Source organism: Rhinolophus sinicus, linkage group LG07, assembly GCF_036562045.2.
Source record: "Rhinolophus sinicus isolate RSC01 linkage group LG07, ASM3656204v1, whole genome shotgun sequence".
In the NCBI taxonomy this organism is placed as follows: Eukaryota; Metazoa; Chordata; class Mammalia; order Chiroptera; family Rhinolophidae; genus Rhinolophus; species Rhinolophus sinicus.
In genome coordinates this window covers 99,453,515-99,473,216 of record NC_133757.1, presented here as the reverse complement: position 1 = coordinate 99,473,216, position 19,702 = coordinate 99,453,515, and the positions used below count along the sequence as shown (strand labels likewise).

The 19,702-nt window shown below is 45.7% G+C and overlaps 1 protein-coding gene across 6 annotated transcripts in view; it reads right to left on the bottom strand.

The window, feature by feature from the left end:
• The window catches only part of ZNF395 (zinc finger protein 395), a 53,437-nt gene that overhangs the window by 9,710 nt on the left and 24,025 nt on the right, over nucleotides 1–19,702 (bottom strand). For 5 of the 6 annotated variants that reach the window (XM_074338353.1, XM_019733192.2, XM_019733194.2 and 2 more), the window contains 3 exons: nucleotides 5,777–6,023; nucleotides 4,147–4,379; nucleotides 2,216–2,325 (listed from right to left, as the gene is read on the bottom strand). In XM_074338353.1, the coding sequence (XP_074194454.1) occupies nucleotides 2,216–2,325; nucleotides 4,147–4,379; nucleotides 5,777–6,010 (577 nt within the window). In that variant the 5' untranslated portion in view covers nucleotides 6,011–6,023. Of the gene's footprint in view, nucleotides 1–2,215; nucleotides 2,326–4,146; nucleotides 4,380–5,776; nucleotides 6,024–8,083; nucleotides 8,141–19,702 lie in introns of all 6 variants that reach the window. The other variant, XM_019733198.2, reaches the window with a different exon arrangement.

Sequence of the window (19,702 nt, the reverse complement as noted above, 5' to 3'; positions counted from 1 at the left end):
GGAAACCAAGCATTTATGACATCTACACACGGGGCTTAAAACAGGGTAAGCATTCAGGGACGATCTCAGGACCCACCAGCACGGCACTAGGTCAAGGGCCCCCACATATCCACTCAGGGAGAGAAGGGCAAGGGAGCAGAATGCTACATCTAGTGTGACCAGGGCTCTGGAGACAAAGGGCAGGCAAAGAGCGGAAACCCTACCACACAGCAGCTTTCCACAGAGAACCATTCAAGTGGTTCCAACACGGAAACTGGCAAACTGGCATACAAAGGAAGAAAAATAGAGAACAAAGCAAAAAGTTCATATCGTAAATGAATCTATGCCTTGTAAGAGGAACATAAATGCACCTTGGATCATAAGATTTTCCGGGGCAGGGTAACAGGTATTCTGCACCATGAAAACAAAGTGCTCCTCTGCAAATGCAGAGCAGTGAGACTTGACAGCGAGCCTCTCTGAAATATTTGTCATTCCCTCTATTCTCCGCACAAACACACACGCAGAGCCACCCTAACTGTACAGAGACCAAAGGGAATTGTGGATTCTGTGCAAACAGTATCCACGATTAGAGCAAGGGTTTGTTTGTTGTGTAGACCTCACCTTGCAAAATATTTCAACATCATTAGCTGCCAAGGAAGCCTTATTTTTCCATTAACTTCAACCAGAAGATCAGAAATATAATAGGGAAAAAAATCTTTAATAAAATAATTAAAAATTGTGTCCAAAAGGGACTGCAGATACCAGGATCACGGCATATTACCAGTTAGATGTGTATATACTGGTGTTGGTGTGTGTGTGTGTGTGTGTGTGTGTGTACACGTACGTATATACTCTACACATATATACACAAACAACCTGATGGGAATTGGAGTCAGTGATTTTTTTTGCCTTTATGACACTTTCCTGAGTCTTCCTCCTATTGACCAACCTCCTGGATCTGCTACACTCATAGAATTTCAGAGCTTAAAATTGACTCCTTTCCTCCCCATTTTGCTTGCATAGCACCAAGTACTGACAGAGCAGGTGCACAATGCTACGCTTCACCTCCAGGGGCCCTCCGACACAAGCACTTACTCTCGCAGTCTCATCACTGATGACGGGCTTTGGGTGCCATAAGCAAATCTGCTTTTATCTCTCCTTTAAATTGACTTTCTATCTAGGAAGATTGCTTATGAGGGATACTTGCAAAGGCCACTTTCCTTATGGTGTATGTTCAGAGTTAACGGCATATTTTCCTATAAGCTTCTAAGTAGCTTGCAATTCAGTTAGATCTCACCAATGAAAAAGTTATTCCCTGGGAGGAAGTTAGGCAGTCCTGTAACGAATTTCAAACAAAAAAGTTCAGGTTCATGACCAGTCTCATCAGACTACTAATATCCAGCAACCTTTCTTCCTCTTGTGTTACTGATAATGTACCGGGGGTGCCAAAAAAATGGATACAAGTGGACACTTTGGTCAATGTTGCTCAAGCAGTAGTTCGCCGTAATCAGAAGTGTCCGGACACTGATGGTAACCACTTTGAGCACCTCTTGTAATTGCAGAAGTCAAACGTGACTCATATTCATCTTTTGTTATCGGTATATATTGAGCATTACAATTTTAATACAGCTTTCCTTTCTTAAAATATGTATACATTTTTTTGGCACCCTCTGTATTTTCGGGGTCGCACTGGAAGAATTTTCCTTTCATTTACAAATTTGCTGTGAAGTCATGTTATTGTTTTGTATTAAGCAATTAGATTTATTTTAGACTTCGGCTCATTTATTCCAGGTCATCGGCCTGTAGGCGCACACTAATTTACAAGGCTGAATTCAGCACTTGGAACAGAGGCATGAATCTTCTGAGGCCACTAGTGGACCATTTAGTAGGATTCTACCTTTGTGAACTAAATATTCCTCTTCTGGCCTTGTTCAGGCCTCCACCAAAGTGCCTCACGGACTTACTCCCACAGAACTTACTCAAGTGGCCAGTGTGGCTCCGCCCCCTACTCAATCATCTTCACACTGCACCAGGAAACTTCTCCCCACATGAGGAAACTGAGGAAAAGGAATGGAAGCATCTAACTCAATGTCACTCTGCCAGCCTGGGATGCATGTGAGAAGAAACTCCAAAATCCTATCACCAGGCCAGTCCTTTGGCGATTAGCTGCTCACACCAGAGGAAGTCAGTCGTGGGCCTCTGCTGCACCCAGAACCCGCGTGGGCCCCCTCCTTACCAGAGAAGTTGGCCTCGGCCCCAGGAGGACTCTGTACGACTGGGCTGCAGGACAGGGACGTCAGCACCATGGCAGCCATCATTTCATCCATTTCCACTGCATCCGACTTCCTGGATTCAAGAGGGTGAGTGCCAGAGGTTACTTCCTGAGACTGCTGGTCACGTGATCGTCTTATATTTCTGGACTGCCCCCCACACACACCCTTATTCCTATCAGCCAGTGTGTATATGTTATATAAAGCATGAAGGTCTCTCCTCATTCTTCATGAAACATACTCATTCTGAATTACGTTTACAGTATCAGCTAACACCCAGATGCAGCTCCATTCTCCCCTGAATTCACGTCCTAACTCTAACTCTGCAGCTTAAAATAGAGAATTTTATTTGGGGGAAGGGAGAAGAGTCAAAGCCATGAAATGAAGACTGGGTATAAAAGACGCCTGCTGGAATTCAGACGCCTGAAATTGCCTTCATTTCCCCAAATTACATTCAAATTTAAGTGGGAACAATTATACTAACCAATTCCTTCCCCTTCTCCCCCCAGGAAAAATGATTAGGTATTCTGTGAGCTTCTGAGTATCAACAAAACCTGGTAAATAGGCCAACGAGCAAGTAAACCAGAAACACGAAAATAAATCTCCTGATGCAAATATCAATGCTTTACACAGCAGAGGTCTATAAAACTTTACGTGTAATTTTTTAAAAATCCATATAAAGTTACATAATGTGGAAGTAAATTTAGAGCTGTCTATAAGTTAAGGCTCAAGTATTAGTATAAGTATAGGTGGCTCATCTACTCCAAAGGACTGTATTAATCCATTCTGTACAATTCAGATCCACCAAAATATGTGACTGGGTTTCAAGCAGCTAATATATTAAACATATTAGAATCCCCACGCCCCCTTTTTTACATGATCTTTGTATTTTTATGTCCACAGAATAGGAAAACAAGTTATCTGCCAACATTCCACTGAGTTCACCATCACAAATGTCGTTCTGGTCTCAATACACTGGGTGCACTATCCATCGCAGCAGTGCCCGCAGACACAGAAAGAGAGGTGGGACAGGGCTTACCTGCTTCCACATCCTGTATAGAAGACAATCTCCATCGACAGATTGTCTTTTCTAATCTTAAAAGCTCAATGTACATAGAGTATATATAACATAGAAATCAGGATATATATAAATGTTCTCGGGGAAAAATCGTATCATAAAATTCTAAAGCGAGATCTACATTCTCCAGTCAACATCAATGATTTGGAACAATATCTAAGCCAGAGGCCTGCAATCTCTGGGCTGCGGGGCAAACATGGTCGGCTGCCTGTTTCCTGCATGGCTCGTGACCAAAGAATGGTTTTATAATTTGCAAATGGTTCTAAAAATCAAAAGAAGGATATTATTTCTTGGCAAGTGACACACGAAGATTGTATAAAGTTGAAATATGAGTGTCCATAAGCAAAGTTTTATTGGCGTGCAGCCTTGCCTATTTGTCTCCGTACAGTCTGTGGCTGCTTTCACACCACCACAGCAGAGCTGAGTCGCTGTGACAGAAACTGCTTGGCCCACAAAGCCTGTATTATTGACTATCTGGCTCAATCAGAACAAGTTTGCTGACTCTTGATCTAAGCCATTTTCTCCCTCATCTCATCGTGAAAAACTAAGAACTAATTTTAGTTGAATTATAAAGGGAGGAAAAAAACAGCCCTTAGCCAAACCAAAGATATGTTACCCATCGTGGAGTTATGAGGAAGAAAAGATACCACGCTGGGTTTTTCTAAAGGATGCCCTCTCCTCTCTCTGTGTCCCATCTGTCCAACATATTGACAATCGGACACCTAGGACTTCCACATTCCTTCCCCATCACAAGACCTCCCACAACCCCCTGCCTCACTACCCACGTGACTTCCAGAGCCCAGGTTCTCCCACACAAACCTCTTTGGGACGTCAATGTTCCTGGAGACAGGTCTGTAGGCTGGCACCTGGGCTCCCTGCTCTAGAGGTGGCACTTGGGCAATGGGGCCCTGCAGCTCGGCCAGCCACACCTCCTCCGCTTTGCAGCAGATTTGTAACTTCTGGTCCAACAGCCAGACAGTCACCTTCTCCTCTGCCCCACCATGCTGCTCCACCAATGCTGGGCACTCCTGACCCCCGTACCACACATATACCTGGGGGTGGGGGAGGGAGAAAAACAGCAACCTGTGATCAGCACTCGGTAGTTCTCGTCCCACGTTCTGGAAGCCAAATCCACAAACACATTGCATGCTCTGACTCATCTTCAACTCAAGCAGATGCCCCCAGGTGTCTGCTTCCCACCTGAACACCCAGACAAGACACAGTGGGTCAGTTCTTTCCAAAACAGATCCTTATAAACTCTCTATATGGAGAGAGTGAACATGTCAGTTTCTGGGATTTTTTTTTTTTTTTTCTGAACTTGGAATCTGAAATTGAAGCTAAGGTGCTATCCTCTTAAAATAGACTATTATAACTATGTTTTCTGTAAGCCTTGTGGTAACCACAAAGATAAAAACCAATGGCTGATATGCAAAAGATAAAGAGAAACTAATCAAAACATAGATTACAAAAAAATCAACAAAACGTAAAGGAAGGTACCAAGAGAGGAAGAAACAAAGGAACTACTAAACAGTCCGAAAACAACGAAGAAAACAGCAATAGTAGGTCATTATATATCGATAATTATTTTAAATGTAAATGGATTAAATTCTCCAATCAAATCATTTTGGAATCTGTGTCCATCCTCCTGATTTCTGGCCCTGCCTTGCCTTTGAAGCCCTATACATCTGCTGGCTCCCAACTATTGCCTTGAATTGCTCACCCTGCATTTTGCCCTTCACAGACTTCTGGGTCTACCTGGGGACAAGATGGTAGGGGTGGGTGGACAGGTAGGCTGACCTCTCTCAAGGGCTGCCTACAGTTGGTTGCCTTACCACTGGGAATCGAGGCCTGGACAACAGAAGCCTTAGCAGGGAGACAGAAGATAGAGTCTCTACTTATGGGCCCTTGAGACGGCGATGAAAGGGAAGCCCACGTACCTGGATCTAGTGATAATATCAGATACAGGTGATAGCTGGGCCCTGTCACAAGGGGAGAAAACACTGGGAAAAAAATTCAAGTGGTATTCTGACTAAACAAACACCTCCCTCTCTTAAAAACATGTCAAGGTAATTCAGAGACACATCTTCTCTTTGCAACCTGAGACTCTTCCCTTTGTTTTGTAAAGTTGCAAACTGAGGGGCACTAAGAGGAACTCTGGCCATGCTTGGAACTGAGGTTTTGAGTAAGTGTAAGCCCAGGATGTCAGATGTCAGGTCTTGCCAGCTTTTCCTCCAAGCAGCGCTGCTATGGAGGAGCCCCGGGTCTGCTGCTGATGGGGCACTCTCTCGGGAAGCCTGCTGTCCATGGGCCCACGGGGCTACAAGGAAAAGGTCTGTGCACACACTTGTGCCCAGAGAGGTTCCAGCCTATCACTCAGGGCACCACTGGCCTGCCAGCCCCGAACCTGGGAAGATCAGACAGACACCTGTCCACGTGGGGATCAACTTACCTTCTGCCCAGGCTGAAAGGCCACCTGCTGGAGACCTAAGGTGCTGGGAGCCTTGAGGACTTCCTTGGGCTGCTCCTGGCAGGAAGTGTCCTTAGAGGCAAGGAAGGGCTGGGGAGCCACCCCCTCCAGCAGCTCTGCCTGAGGCTCCGAAGGTGGGGCGGCCCCGGGGGGCCCCAACACCCGGGCTCCCAGGAGGGACCGCTTACCAAGGCGCCGGGACAATACACTGGCCATGCTGCTGCCTTTCCTGTGGAGACAAAGGGGACACAGAGTCCTTTATCCATTTTCGGGAAGAATCAGGCAGCTTTTAGTACAGAACCCTACACGCAGCAGGAGCCGTGAGTGTCCATGAAAATGGATGAAACATTGTAAAGTAACTTTTACCATGTTTTCCTTTGTACAAAAGTAACACCCATTCCTCATAGGACACTTAGAAAATACTGAGAACCACAAAGGACAACAGATCACTCAAAAAGCTGCCTCCCAGAGATACCCATCTTGCCTATGTAGCATTCCATGCTTTCCCCTATACATGTATTTCCGTACTTTTATTTCTACAAAATGGGATCACAGTTTGGGACACTGAATTTTCACTTACTATCTTGTGCAGGTTTCACTACGTCATGAAATGTCATTCTAGAAAATCACTTTTAGAAGCCACACACTATTTTCTTAGGCGGATGCAATCATTGCTAATTTAACAAACCCTTGATTATTGTACGTCGGGGCTATATCCGGGATTGTGCGGTTTGACCTGCTCTGCCTGTAGGGAGCATCCTCTGAGCCCAACCTCAGCACACACACACCCCCCACGACCGCTTCCTTAGGTCGGATTCCTATATATGACACAGTCACGTGCGGCCTAACACGGGGATACATTCTGAGAAATGCGTTATTAGGCGATTTCGTTGTTATGTGAACATCACAGAGTGCACTTACATAAACCTAGATGGTAACACCTACTACACGCCTGTGTGGCATAGCCTGTGGCTCCCTGTCTACAAGCCTGTACAGCATGTTACTGTACAAAACAACACGAGATTAAATCAAGCACAAGAGAAAATGATGCGATTCAGAGATACGGTAAACATGAGACGTACGAGGTTGCTGCCAGTGTAACCCAGCGTACTGTTTTACAGCAAACTTTTCTTGTAAGGAGAAAGAGTGCACTCGAAAATAAGGATAAAAAGCATAGTATAGTAAATACATAAACCAGTAACATAGGCATTTGTTATAATTACTGAGTATTACGTGCTGTACATAATGGTATGTGCTATCCTTTCATACAACTGGCAGTGCGGTGGGTTTGTTTACACCAGGGTCCCCACAAACACAGGAGTGATGCATTGTGCTACCACATTACGATGGCTACGATGCTTGGATGGCTGCCACAGTAATTTGTCAGCTCCATTATAATCTCACAGAACCACGGTCGTACACATGCGGTCCACCGTTACGTGGCACATGACAGCACTGATAAGTCAGAGCATGAGGACATCTGTCAGATACTTGCAGACGCTCAAGCTTGGCTGGCTCCACAACTACCAAGAGCCACAGACACGAGCCATGCCGACTCTCCTCTCCTTGTTTTATACTTGAGGACACTAACTAACCCTGAAGGCTTCAGTGACTTGTCCACAGTGATAAAGCTGGTGCCGGAGCCTGAACGAGATCTGGTCTCCTGACTCCAGATCCAGGGGCCCTAATGGCCTCGGAGCTGCCTGCACGCCTGCCGCCAACAGCATGTGGTGCAGCTACCCATGCAATGGGGTGATGCAAAAGGAGGACCAGCCTAGGCGAACAGGAACTGTTCTGAAAACGGCACGCATCATTTCACATGCTCTGAGGCGTCCCTGTACCCCCACCCCCATTATTCCTACTCTGGAAAGCAGAGAATTGGGTAACGCCACCCTCCACATTTTATAGAGGGGGAAAGCTAGGGAGAAGATCCAAACTAGAAACCCTAGTCTAATGTTTCATGAGTCAAAGTCTTCCTGCCTGAGACGAGGGGTTCCAACCACCCTGGCACTCCGTGAGTACCAGGGCTGGGTGGGGCCGTCAGGGGTTCTCTGGGCCACTCCTTGACCTTCAGGCACCGACATCGTTCCAAAAATGAAGAACCCTTACCTTCCAGGTCCCTCAGGGATCCGCATTGGTCAACGAGCTGATTCTTGAGAAATCCCTCCACTGACCCACAGTCTCCCCACGTGAGATTCAGTGAAAAACACAGATGTGCCCTCAGACCACTGGGTCAGGCCCCACTCAGAATCTCTTTCCTCATCTATACACCCCAATGCTAATGCTCACCTCTCCGATACCTTGGGGGGAGCAAATGAGAAGGTTCCCGTAGAAGCTCTTCACACCCTGTGAAATGTGATAGGAGAAGGGTTTTTATAAGTCTTTTACTCAGAGCTTCCAGGGCTGGAACCAGATAGCATGGTATCTCCACTATGAATTCCCTAAAAAGCAGAGCAAAGGTAAGGAAAAGGTCAGAGTCACAGCGTCCTACAGAGCTCCTGTTTCAGGTGTCTGGTGACCTCACATTCCATAACATTTCTTGGAAAACTTGACTGTAACAATAAAAAGGAAGGAAAATGTAAGGAGTAAATTCTTGACCACTACAAAAAAAAAAAAAAAAAAAAAGAAAAAAGAAAGAAAAAAGTGTATCTCCAAGCAAACTCGGTTTTGAAAACTCACTCGTCTACCTACCTGCATCCTTAAATCCTCAAGCCAGAAACAAGAACCTCCGACCCTTCGATTTAATTCCACTTGAGCCCCTAAGAGCTAGAGGTGAAGCCGCAGTGCCACTCAGAGACATCAGATGGCAGCATCGATCCAGAGGAAAAACAACCCTTCTCTTGACCAGAGAACGCAGTGGCCACCCCCACTTTCCACAGCAGGAAGTTTGAGGTTTCTACCACTGAACATGAAGAAAGTAGTATTTCCAAAATTCCTGGGCTTCCAGTCTCCAGACCAAGCCTGAACTATTTGGCTAACAGACTGACGATGTTTTTGTAAGCATTTTCTTTTCTTTTCTTTTTTTTTTTAATTTAAAAAATACTTTTTATTTGGTTTTGTGAACCCATACCTTCCAAAGCCTGCTGGATGTGCATAAAGTTGGTGAACCTGCCCACTTCCGGTTTGCTCCCATGTGTGTTTGCTCTCGTTCTCTGGTCTTTCTCCTTCAATTGGCCCAAATTCCACACTGAAATACGCTTTATTTTATTCATTTATAGTAAGTCCAAATCTTCACTTTTAAAAGCAGAAGAGAAAGAAGGAAGGGAAACTGCCCTTGGTAAGTGCCTAACAGGCCCTAGCTTTCAACATTGCATCTAATTTAATCCTCAGAACAACGTGAGATGAACATATGGTCTTATTTTTCTGATGAGAAAACTGAGCCACAGAGAACTTGGCTGTTGAGGCTACACGACTCGGAACCAGCGGCCCTGGGGGTTAAACTCACATCTATCTGATGTCAAAGGTCACGCTCCTGCCATTATTCCAGGAGGTATGGGATCTCTCAAAATCAGACACCGATTAAGTTGCTTTTTATCTACATGGTATTTTTTTTTCTATCTCAGTGAACCTTGATAGGAAAAACCAACTCCCATCCTGCAAGACTTCCCTTTCCTGTGCGCTTTCTTTCCTTGAAAATCTCTTCTCCACTGGCATCTTAGCCTCTCACCTTCAAAACAGAGGTCAATGCTTTAGTCTGACCTTGTTCAACGTCCAAATCACTGTTAATCATTCAGTGGTTTGGGAAGACCTTTATACACACACTGCCCTCAGAGAGGGTGCAGAGAGATAACATAATCAGTCTCAAAAGTTAAGGAAGATTTTAGCCAAGTTTATACTTAGCACTGATAGCATGGGAGTGAAAAATACAAATCTAGACTAAATGTAGGTGGCACAGCATCAATGCCGCTCTCCGTGCTGTTTATCAGGACACTCAGGATATTACAGGGTTCTACAGAGGGCACCATCAACAGTGTCCTTCAAGCACCCAGCAGTGGGTCAGAGCACCTCCAGAGGTCTGCCATGCAGGTGGGTCGAGGAGCCAGGTGAACTCTGGACCTTAGCGGGACTTTCCAGGATCGCCTGCTACTTTACACCCTGGATCAAGGGTCCCACCCTCTCTCCTAGCATGCTTCTCTCAAACTAACTGGAGCCACCTTCAAACCTCTCTTCCCTGATCTCTACTTCTAGTTACTTCCTTATCGAGTTTCTTTCTTGGGAGCTATTGAAGGTCCACATAAACGAGCCACCCCCTAATTTGCCATTTGGTTCTGATACAGCAAAGAGAAATCAAGAAACACCCTTTTCAGGATATAACAATAACAACATTTCCACATGTAGTCAGATCTCGCTTTATGAATGTTACATTCTCAACTATGAAATTCCTTGACTGAAACATAAACTCCTGCTAAAAAGAGATTCGTCACCGATGTCAAGTTTTAAGGGGATCCAGGGCCCTCCTACTTCTCACTCCTACTGTTGTCACCAACAGGAGAGGGTGGCTACCCTAGAATATGTATTTTGGTCAATGTCCAAAAGGGGTTAGCCCCTTCCCAGGCTCAGCAAACATATTCTGATGTGCTAATAGCTCTTAATGAGGACATCTGCCATCAGTTAAATAACTGGAACAGACAGAAGAGGAAAACAAACTCTCTCTGTGGTTCTGAGTTGCAAATTGCTATTTGACATGTGACTGTTGCCAGACAACCACATGTCTTTGCACACGTACGTGTGCACACGCACTCACACACAATGGTTGCTCTCTCCTACCACCCGGGGACACTGCAGCAAGCCATGACATCACCTAGCGGCACTTCTAGGACACAGGTCATAAGTCAAAATGATTCATTACATGACTAATAGTTTTGGGTTTTGTTTTGTTTTAAGGAGAGTAAAAAGTGGAGTAAGAGTCCCATTTGCTAAATCTTGGGTGCCTACAACCTCTCTAATGAACAATTTATAGGTCAAGGTGAGGGACGGCAACCCTCTGCCAACTGTTTCAGGTTCTCTACTAAACCTCAGTTTTCTATTTTATGATCACTACTGGGTAACCACTGCACAGAACAACGGTTTGATTTTTTTAGTTCTTTGGCTAATAATTTGCATATCATCCTTCATCTTTTATCAGAAAGTTGCTCATTGTTTTACTTTTAAATCTGTAAAGTTTTAACTCAATTTTTTTTCAGTGTGATGTTGTAAGCTCATCCAAAGGTCAAAATGTAACAAATCACATCTCTTCGTTTACAACATAACCCAGTGGAGAATAGAATTCCCAATTATTGTTCAGCAATTCTTAGCCAGGGACAATCTCTGTTGAGAGATGCCAAGTACATCTGCAGCATATTTATAATTATATGCAGATATGTTTAGGGTCCTTAGTGTGCAAGGTCAGTATATTTGAACGTGGCAGATACAAGTTGGCATATCCCAGCATCACCATGCAAATGTCGCCCAGTGGTTTCCTGTCTTATTTTTTTGTTCTGGGGTGCCTTCTCCATAAAAAGTAAAAAAACTACTCACTTCACTGAGCATATATTGACCTTTTCTTCCCAAAGGAATCTGCCCAGCCTGACTTTGGACAGAAACTGCTCTGAGAGGAGCCAAGGGTCTGAGCTAAAAGGTCCAGATCTCTCAAGTTATTTAAACAGGCCGTTATACCATTTTTCAAACGTGGGGTGTGCATTTTAGATTTTCACAACACAAGCTTAAGATACACAGCACTGAGCATATTAGTGACTGACTCAATGCCAACATTCCTAAATCAGCTGTTCAGAGAATGACCATTTGATTTTTCAGAGCACACAAATTACCGTATTTTTCTGACGATTTTTAAAAACCGAATTATACTGCAACAATGGGTAACAGTTGAGAGTACCCACAAAATTAAAGGCATGGACTATCAGGATTGACAGGGACCTTAAAGGTCCCCCATCTCCCATCCAGGGCTGGAATCCTGGTCACAGCATCCCCTGTAAGTGAGCATCCAGCCTTCCCATTTACTGTAATAGATATAATAGACTAATGGAAGGGGAAAAATCAGAGTCCCAAATAGCAGTGCTATTTCCATATTCTACCAGCTGGGCTGTAGAAATAGGTCATCTGACCTGGTTACTCTGAATTTTCTCCAGCAAATAATAAATGACCCTGATCGACAAATACTTTTGTTGGCCCAAATGCACAACAGCCATTCAATCAAATGAAAGAGAATGTTCTGTTTGCACGTCGGCGGGAGGAATGCATTTTCACAGTTCTACCCAGGAATGAGCCCACTTCCTCTTCCTTCACACCTAGCTCCCGTTTGCTTTCAAAACCACCACTGCCAGTGCCCTTTGTTCCTCGCTGTCATATGTACATTACTCTGTATTACACAAGACAGTTCTTAGCACAGTGCCTGGCACATAGTTAGGGCTTAGTAAACTGTAACTATTTCTACTAGAGCCAATAGGACCGCATCTCGCTTAGCCTGGCGGATCCCTTTGAGGGCAGAAGCCGTATCTTGTTTACTCCCACCAGGTTTATGATTTTAAGTAGATGAGAGTCCCGTGGGTGGGAGAGCCCCAAATTCAAAAATAATGTGTTCTAAGACATCATACCTGCTGCTTGCCCAAAATGAAGACAGGTATCAAAAGCAAGGGGAGAGTTTCAGTGTTCAAACTCGGTTCTAAGACAGTAGTGTTGTCATGAAAACTGGTAGAGCATACTATATCAGGACGCAGGCCTAAGTAAACCCACACTGAAAATGTGCCGTGAGAAGCAGTGAGGTTATTCGGCATTGTTGTATCCATGCATGGGGGGAGGGAGAGCACGAATGCACATGTGTACGTGCGGGTGTGTGCAGTGGTTAAACCTGATTTACACTGTGCTAAAACTATGTGCGAGTTGCAGAAGGAGGCGGGGAGATGGATGACTGCTGACACAGCATTTTACCCAGCGCCTGCGGGAAGGAGGGAACCAGAAGCTGAGTACCTCCAGGAGGACAAGCCTCAAGGAATTCACAGTTCTCTCTGTTTTCAGAGTAAGCATGTAAGAGACCCGCATATTAACTCAAACCACCAATGAATGAATGCTTGAATGGCACTTGGGCTTACACCCACTTTGATACACACCTTTGGGGGCTTCCTTTTTTTTTTCCTGACCTCCCAGAAACTCCAGAAAATATGGAGGAACAATATAATCCCCATTTCACAGCTCAGGAAACTGAGGTTCCTCAAGAAGGTCACTTATTTGCCCAAGCTTGCAAGCAGTGGTATTTGCGGCTTTCCTGGCTGCTCCCTGGTACAGTTCTCTCTTCCCCACAAGTGGAGAACCAGCAGCAGGACGAGGCCTTAGGACCAGGGCTCAGGACAGGGGTGTAGGATGGAAGGCTTGGGGGCCCTGATGCCTTTACATTGCCTTCTCTGATCTTCACAATGCTGTGAGGAAAAAAGTGTGTGTTTCACTGGGCAGAAGAGATCTAGAGGCACTTATAGGAAAGAAAAGCAAAAGCTAGCAATGAAAGAACCATCCCAAAAAGGTAAAACACGGAGGTGAGAATTTAAAAAGCCTAACATTAGCTAACCCATGAGCACAAGGCCCTGAGAGGTGCACAGGCCGGAAAGGGAAGCCTTTGCAGCAATGATGCCCAAGGTGCCAATCGTCAGACGCAAGGAAAAGGGTTTCTTATGGTCTCACTCCTTTAAGAAGGCAGAGAAATGCAGACTTGATTTTTATATGTTTTCATTTAAGTGGTTAAAAATAGAAAAACTACTTGGAACTCAACAGTCATTTGAATGAATAATGACATTCCCTGATGGCACTAAATAAACAGGCAGCAGGGCTTGTAGGGAGGGTGAGAACCACCTGGTAACTGGCCTGGCTGGAATCAGTAGGTAACAGAAAGGCAGCGGCCCTCTCCCGTGGTGGATAATCAGAGCACACAGGGCAGCAGGTGCCCAAGAAAGATGTCACCTGGTCTGGGAGCCAGGCCAGGGGGATGAGATCCAAAATTAAAGGCGAGAAAGCATGCGCACGCAGACAAGATCTGTCCTCCAGAGACAGCTAGCCAGGAAAGATAAACAGGGAAGGGAACAGAGTGAGGGGCTCAGATGCCCCCTCAGGAATCCAAGCCTCACCCGGGACCCACTGTCCAAAGTGTAAGCTGATGGGAAATACGCCGTCATCTTGGATAGAAGGCACAAGAACTACAACAGGTGCTGTTGGGATGACAGAACATTCTAGTGACTGATAACATTTGAAAACCTGACATAAGAGCTGGATACCAACCAGAATTTGTTCCAAGACCAGGAGGGTTGACTGGCCAATGGGAACAGATCTTTCTGGCCAGAAGGGAGGTAACCAGGCTTCTGCAGATCAACGTGTAACCCAACTTTCCCCTTTATTCTCGTTCCCCAACTGACTACTCATCTTTTCTGTTTCAGGATGAGGGGCAGCTCCTCAGCCTATCTGTTAGGGGAGCACTCCCTCCTACACCAATGGGAATGCTTCCCACCCCCAGGAGTGCTGTGGCTGAGGGAAAGAAAGGCTGGGTGCCACTGAAGTACTAAAACCGGCCCAGCAAAATGGACACCCAGCCTGTGCAGGAGAAGCTAGGCCAAGGCCCACCGCAGAGGGGGATTCTGCAGGGAAAGAGCAGCCACTAGGTGAGAGCGTCAAGTTCCCACCTCTCCTGGGAAAGATGAGAACCGTGCTCAGTATCTGGAAGGATCTCAACAGACGTGTTTCCTTCCCCTGCTCCCCAATTTTAGACGGGGGGCTAGAGCGCTATATAACACAACAGGTCACTCCGAATGCCCAGTAGCCACTGTCAAGCTGGCATCTGGGAACTGAGGTGGTCAAAGGACATTTAACCAGTAATACAACTACCGACCAGGAAGGAAATCAAGAAGCCGACCACGGGTGAGCCACTAGTTCCCTGAAATCACAACAAAACTGAATGCCACCAGAGAGGGGGACTGAGAGATCCAACGCATCCCACTTGGAGGCCTGGCCACAGTGAACCAACCCCCGGCTTCAGGGCCGAGAGCTCGACACCAAGCACAAAGCCAGGACACGGCCGCTGCAGCCTCCCACGTGACCTGGCCCCTCACCTCCCTCTCAGCAGAGCCTCCCAATCCTGCTCTCCTCCCCTGAGCCCACATCTCAGGCTTGGTGCCCTGCCCAGGGTGGTTCAAGGGCTGCAGCCAAACCTCCCTGACGTGGAGCCGGGCCAGCCTCTGTGAGCTACCTCCAGTGCAGACGCTTCGGTCCTTGGTCCCAGCTGTCCTGTATGTGAATCCGGCTCACACCAGTGGAGACCCACACAGGAAACAATTCCACACCGACTCACCAGAAACCCAGGGAAAGGGGCATCACAGAACACAAACACCCGCGTTCTTAGAAATCGGCTGATATTTAACACATGTGTCTGGCTCTTGCCAATGAACTGAAGAGAATAATTACGAAGCCTAAGCTTCGGGCCCTGCCTTTAAAGAACTGGAGGCCTAACTGAGCTCCCACCTGGATCCCACATCCAGCACTTATTTATAAAAGCACTGCATATGCTCCAGAGCTACACTCATGTTTTTGTGCTGTATAATTATGTGAATGAATCAGAATTCGCTTCTTTCAGGAAAATGCAAAAAACAGCCAGCAATCTGACATGGAATCCTTATATAAAAAAAAAAAATTAAAAAAAAGATGGTTTTCAGGGTTAATCTCATGAAGTCACATATCTCAGTGTGCACTGCTAAAATTTTAAGTGTTTGACATAAGTTGAAGTAAAATGTGTTACGAATCTAAAAAATAAATAAAAACATAAAAAAATCTGCTGAGTGACTGGAAGGTGACGGAGACAGACACGTTTCCCCCAGGAAACACAAAGTCAGCCAAAGTTAAGACTATAGACACCATAAAGGGAAGATCTTTTAAATGCACAGTGAAAAATGAGCCTAGTGGGGGAGGGAGGCTTGCCCAAGGCATGACCCACGAAGGAAGCACCTTTCTCGAGAGGAGGCCATTTAAGGAAGCTTCATGCCCCAATAATTGTGGGACTGGGGATGAGTTCAAAGACGGAACAGGGGTGGGGAAACAGACTGAATGAGTGGTTATCCCGGTCTGAGCTCAAGATATTGGGGTGTCCACTCTTGGCTGTTTCTCCTCAAATGGACAGGGTGGCAGCACTGATCAGAGCACTCACTGGTGAGGATGTCCGTTCTCAGCCAAAGTGACAAAATAACTGCAGATCAATCGCAGAGACCAGATGGCCCAGGTGCCTGAGTTTTGAGAGGCATGAAGGATGAAACGGGCGCTCCTTAGGCCAAGACGCACAGGCCATGGTTACACAGAGCTGGCGAGTCCCTGCCCACGCGAGGACAGTCGAGGAGGCTGGCACCACAGGGCTTCTCACCTGCATCAGGCCAGCAGGTAGCCTGTACTCATTTCAGGGCCACGTGCATTCTAGTCAGCAGACTAGAGTCTTCTGAGGGAAAAGGCAGTGGGACGTTCACAGGCCACAAAGTCGCATCACATTACTTCATTATAACTGACAGAGACAATGGGCAAGAGGAAAACCGGAACCCTGTGCAGTCTGCAGCCTTTCAAAGACTGATGTTCCTTCAGGAATGTTCTAACGTCTGATAATCATTTATCAGAGACCTAAGTGCCAGAAGCACTGCAGAGACTGCATCCCATTTCATCCCTCAGAGGAACTTTATTCTCATCATCATCATCACCTTCTTCTCTACTGTACAGACAAGGAAACCGAGACTCAGGGAGGTGAGTAATGTTCCCAAGACCACAGAGCCAGAAAATGACACAACTGAGACGTGAGTTCAAATACCTCTGATTCCCAAATATATACCCTTTCTTCTATATTCTACAGGAAAATTATGCATCAAGGAAGAGGAGGAAGAGGCTAGACTAATGACCTGTTAAAGACTCCTGTTTAGTGAAAAACTTGAGTCACCACGAGGTTACTGTGGTGTCAGTGGTTTGGGCATGGAAGGGAAATGAAACGGACATCACAACAGCCAAGTATCAAGCAGGGGGCTCCCCCCACGATCAAGGCTACAATTATTCTTATTTCATACTTTTACAAATATCCCCAGAAACAGTCAGGGTTACAAACAACCTCTGAATTCCCAATTATGTGATTTTGAGCAAACTGCCTCACCTCTCTGTGCCTCAGTTTCCTCACCTCTCAAATGAGGAAAACATCAGCTCCTACTCCACAGGATAATCTGAGGATTTGATGAGGTGATGCAATTTTTTTTCAATAGTGCCTTCGTTTCTTAAGAGTTGCCAAGTTCTGCTTCCTAGAGATTCTGATTCCTCTGAGAGAGGAGACTAGGAAGGAATGAAAAAATATGTACCTCGAGTACTAAGCACTGTGAGTGGCACAGAGTGCTCAGTAAATGTTAGCCTTAAAAAACAAATTTAAAAAAAAGACACCAAACTGGGTAGTGCCGAGTCAAACGCAGGGAACGATTACAGGGAAGCAGCCAGTAAATTTTAACATTGACAAGGACAGGGCAACACATTTAAGGGGGAAAAAAATCAAAATCATGTTAAGAGCTCTGTGGCTAACAGCCAGGACCGAGTAAAGGGACCTCTGATCACTGCAGATCAGACTGTCATCCTACTGTGGTCACAAAGGCCAAAACAAACACACACAAAATCCTTTTGTCCAGCACCACTGCAAAAGTACTAAAAACAAAAAGAAACACACTGCCACCTACTCCCTATAAAATCAGAGGATGGGAACACTGGTTGCTGCCCAACGAAAAACGATAACTTGTAAACACAGAAGACAGTCAGTCAGTCTCCTAAAAGGGCTGTGTGAGGGGGAGGGCAGGCCCAAGCGGCCAGAAAGATCAAGGCCAGGAGGGCCCGGAGAGAATCTAGCAAACGGGAGAGATAAGGTGAGGCCCCAACTTCATCAGCAAACCCTGCAATAACAGAAGAGGGAGCGCCTGCTAACATTCACGGGAGACCAGAGGGGGAGACACCTCAGTACCCCAAAAGAAGGCAATATAAATGCATTACTGGGTTTGGGCACTTGCTTGAATGCAACAGTGGGGTTTCCCTGGGGTCAGAACCAGAACTGTTTTCATGAACATCTGCTCAAGGGATCTGAAGGCAAATGCATGTGAAATAATTAAGGCTGCAAACGGGATCTGCCTCTCACCAGCTGGGTGACCAGTGACACCAGCGCGAGCCCTTCAAGAGAGACGAGCCAAGTCTTCCCTTGTCACACTGGCTCCGAAAGGCATGAGTCTGGCCTGATACAACGGTGAATTTTCTTGGTTTCCAAGAGTTTTCAGAGATCTAGAGATGATGTCAAGAACTGTAAATAAGAGACACACGCGATCCTTCTCCACATAAAATGAAACTGTTAATAAAAGTACATGACAGTGTTCTAGGTGGTTTTTTTTTAAGAACACTAAAGTGCTTTCGAATACCTCACCCTGGGCTTAAGCATTTAAGGGTTATGGACTCTGTTTTCTCAAGACGGGACGGAGAAGAATCACAGGTGTGTAACTGGTCTCCAGTAAGGGAATGAACTGAGTTCAGAGCTTGCCACCCAGGGGCAGCCAGTTAGCTCAGTGGGTTAGAGCGCGGTGCACTTAACAAGGTTGCCGGCTCGATCCCCACATGGGCCTCTGTGAGCTGCACCCTCCACAACTAGATTGAAACAACTACTTGTCTTGGAGCAGATGGGTCCTGGCAAAACACACTTAAAATAAAGTGGAAAAAAAAGGAATCTGCCATCCAGTCCACAACGTGCTGCTCGTCCATGCTATAACTTCTCCACATACCATGGCAATCAGCATGCAGGCCGACGTCCTCACAGGGACCAGACAGAATGAACTACGGGGCTCAGAGGAACCCTTCCCAACGCCAACCCTTCTATGTAACAAGTGCTGACTCGTGGGGGGGCACACAGTGAGCACACCCCACATCCCACCCCAGGCTAAGAAAACAATCACGTCATATCTGAGCAGGCTTCAAGTATGCCCTGGCCTCCATGAAGTCCAAGCTAGGAACTGACCTTGTCATGAGTCTTCATTAGGATTTCAAAGTAAAGTACTGTGCCCTATTACCCAGCAACTCCCCTTTCTCAGTATCTACCCTAGAGAAATACTCACCTGTGTTATAAAGAGGCAAGTGCAGCCAAGTTTATTGTAACAACATTTGTAATAGTACAGGATTTGGAAATAAACGTCCACCAATTAGGGGGAAGGCTAAACAGTTTAGCCTTCTGATTCTAAGAAAGGCCATTCAGGAGTTAAACAAAAGTCAAGAAGACCTATACGTACGGATAGCTAACGATCACCAAGATATATCATTGGTGGGGTGGGGGGAGTAAGGACAACAATACTTGCAATGCAATACACTTCGCTTTTTTAAAGTTCTATAAGTATAAATGCAAGTATGCGAAGCATTTTTAAAGAATACCAACAAACTTGTAACAGTGGTTAACCTCTGGGGAAGGACTGGATTAGGAGTGGTTGTCAGGGAAGATTTTGTTTGCTCTAAAAGGTTTGTATTTTTTCCCCCTGCACAGAATGTGTTCATGTACTACTTATGTAATGAAAATTTGATTTAACCATTTAATTTTTTAAAGGAAGGAGGGAAGGCAGGCAGAGAGAGAGAGAGAGGGAAAGGAAGAAAAAAGAAAAGGAAAGAAGAAAGAAACTGACTCTGTTCAGTACATTTCAGTAATGTGTCTGGGGGCAATTTCTACCCAAATCTGACACATGCTTCCCAGGAGGCTGAGAGCTCAGCAGTGCAAAGCACTGGGCTTTGCAACACGGATCTTGTTTCAACAGTACAAGCCCAACTCTGTAACTCTGTGGATTGTTAAATTTATATGCTAGTTCAAGGGAGAGGCAGGAAAAAAGAGAAAGTATGTCAGGGGGCTTCTGGGTAATC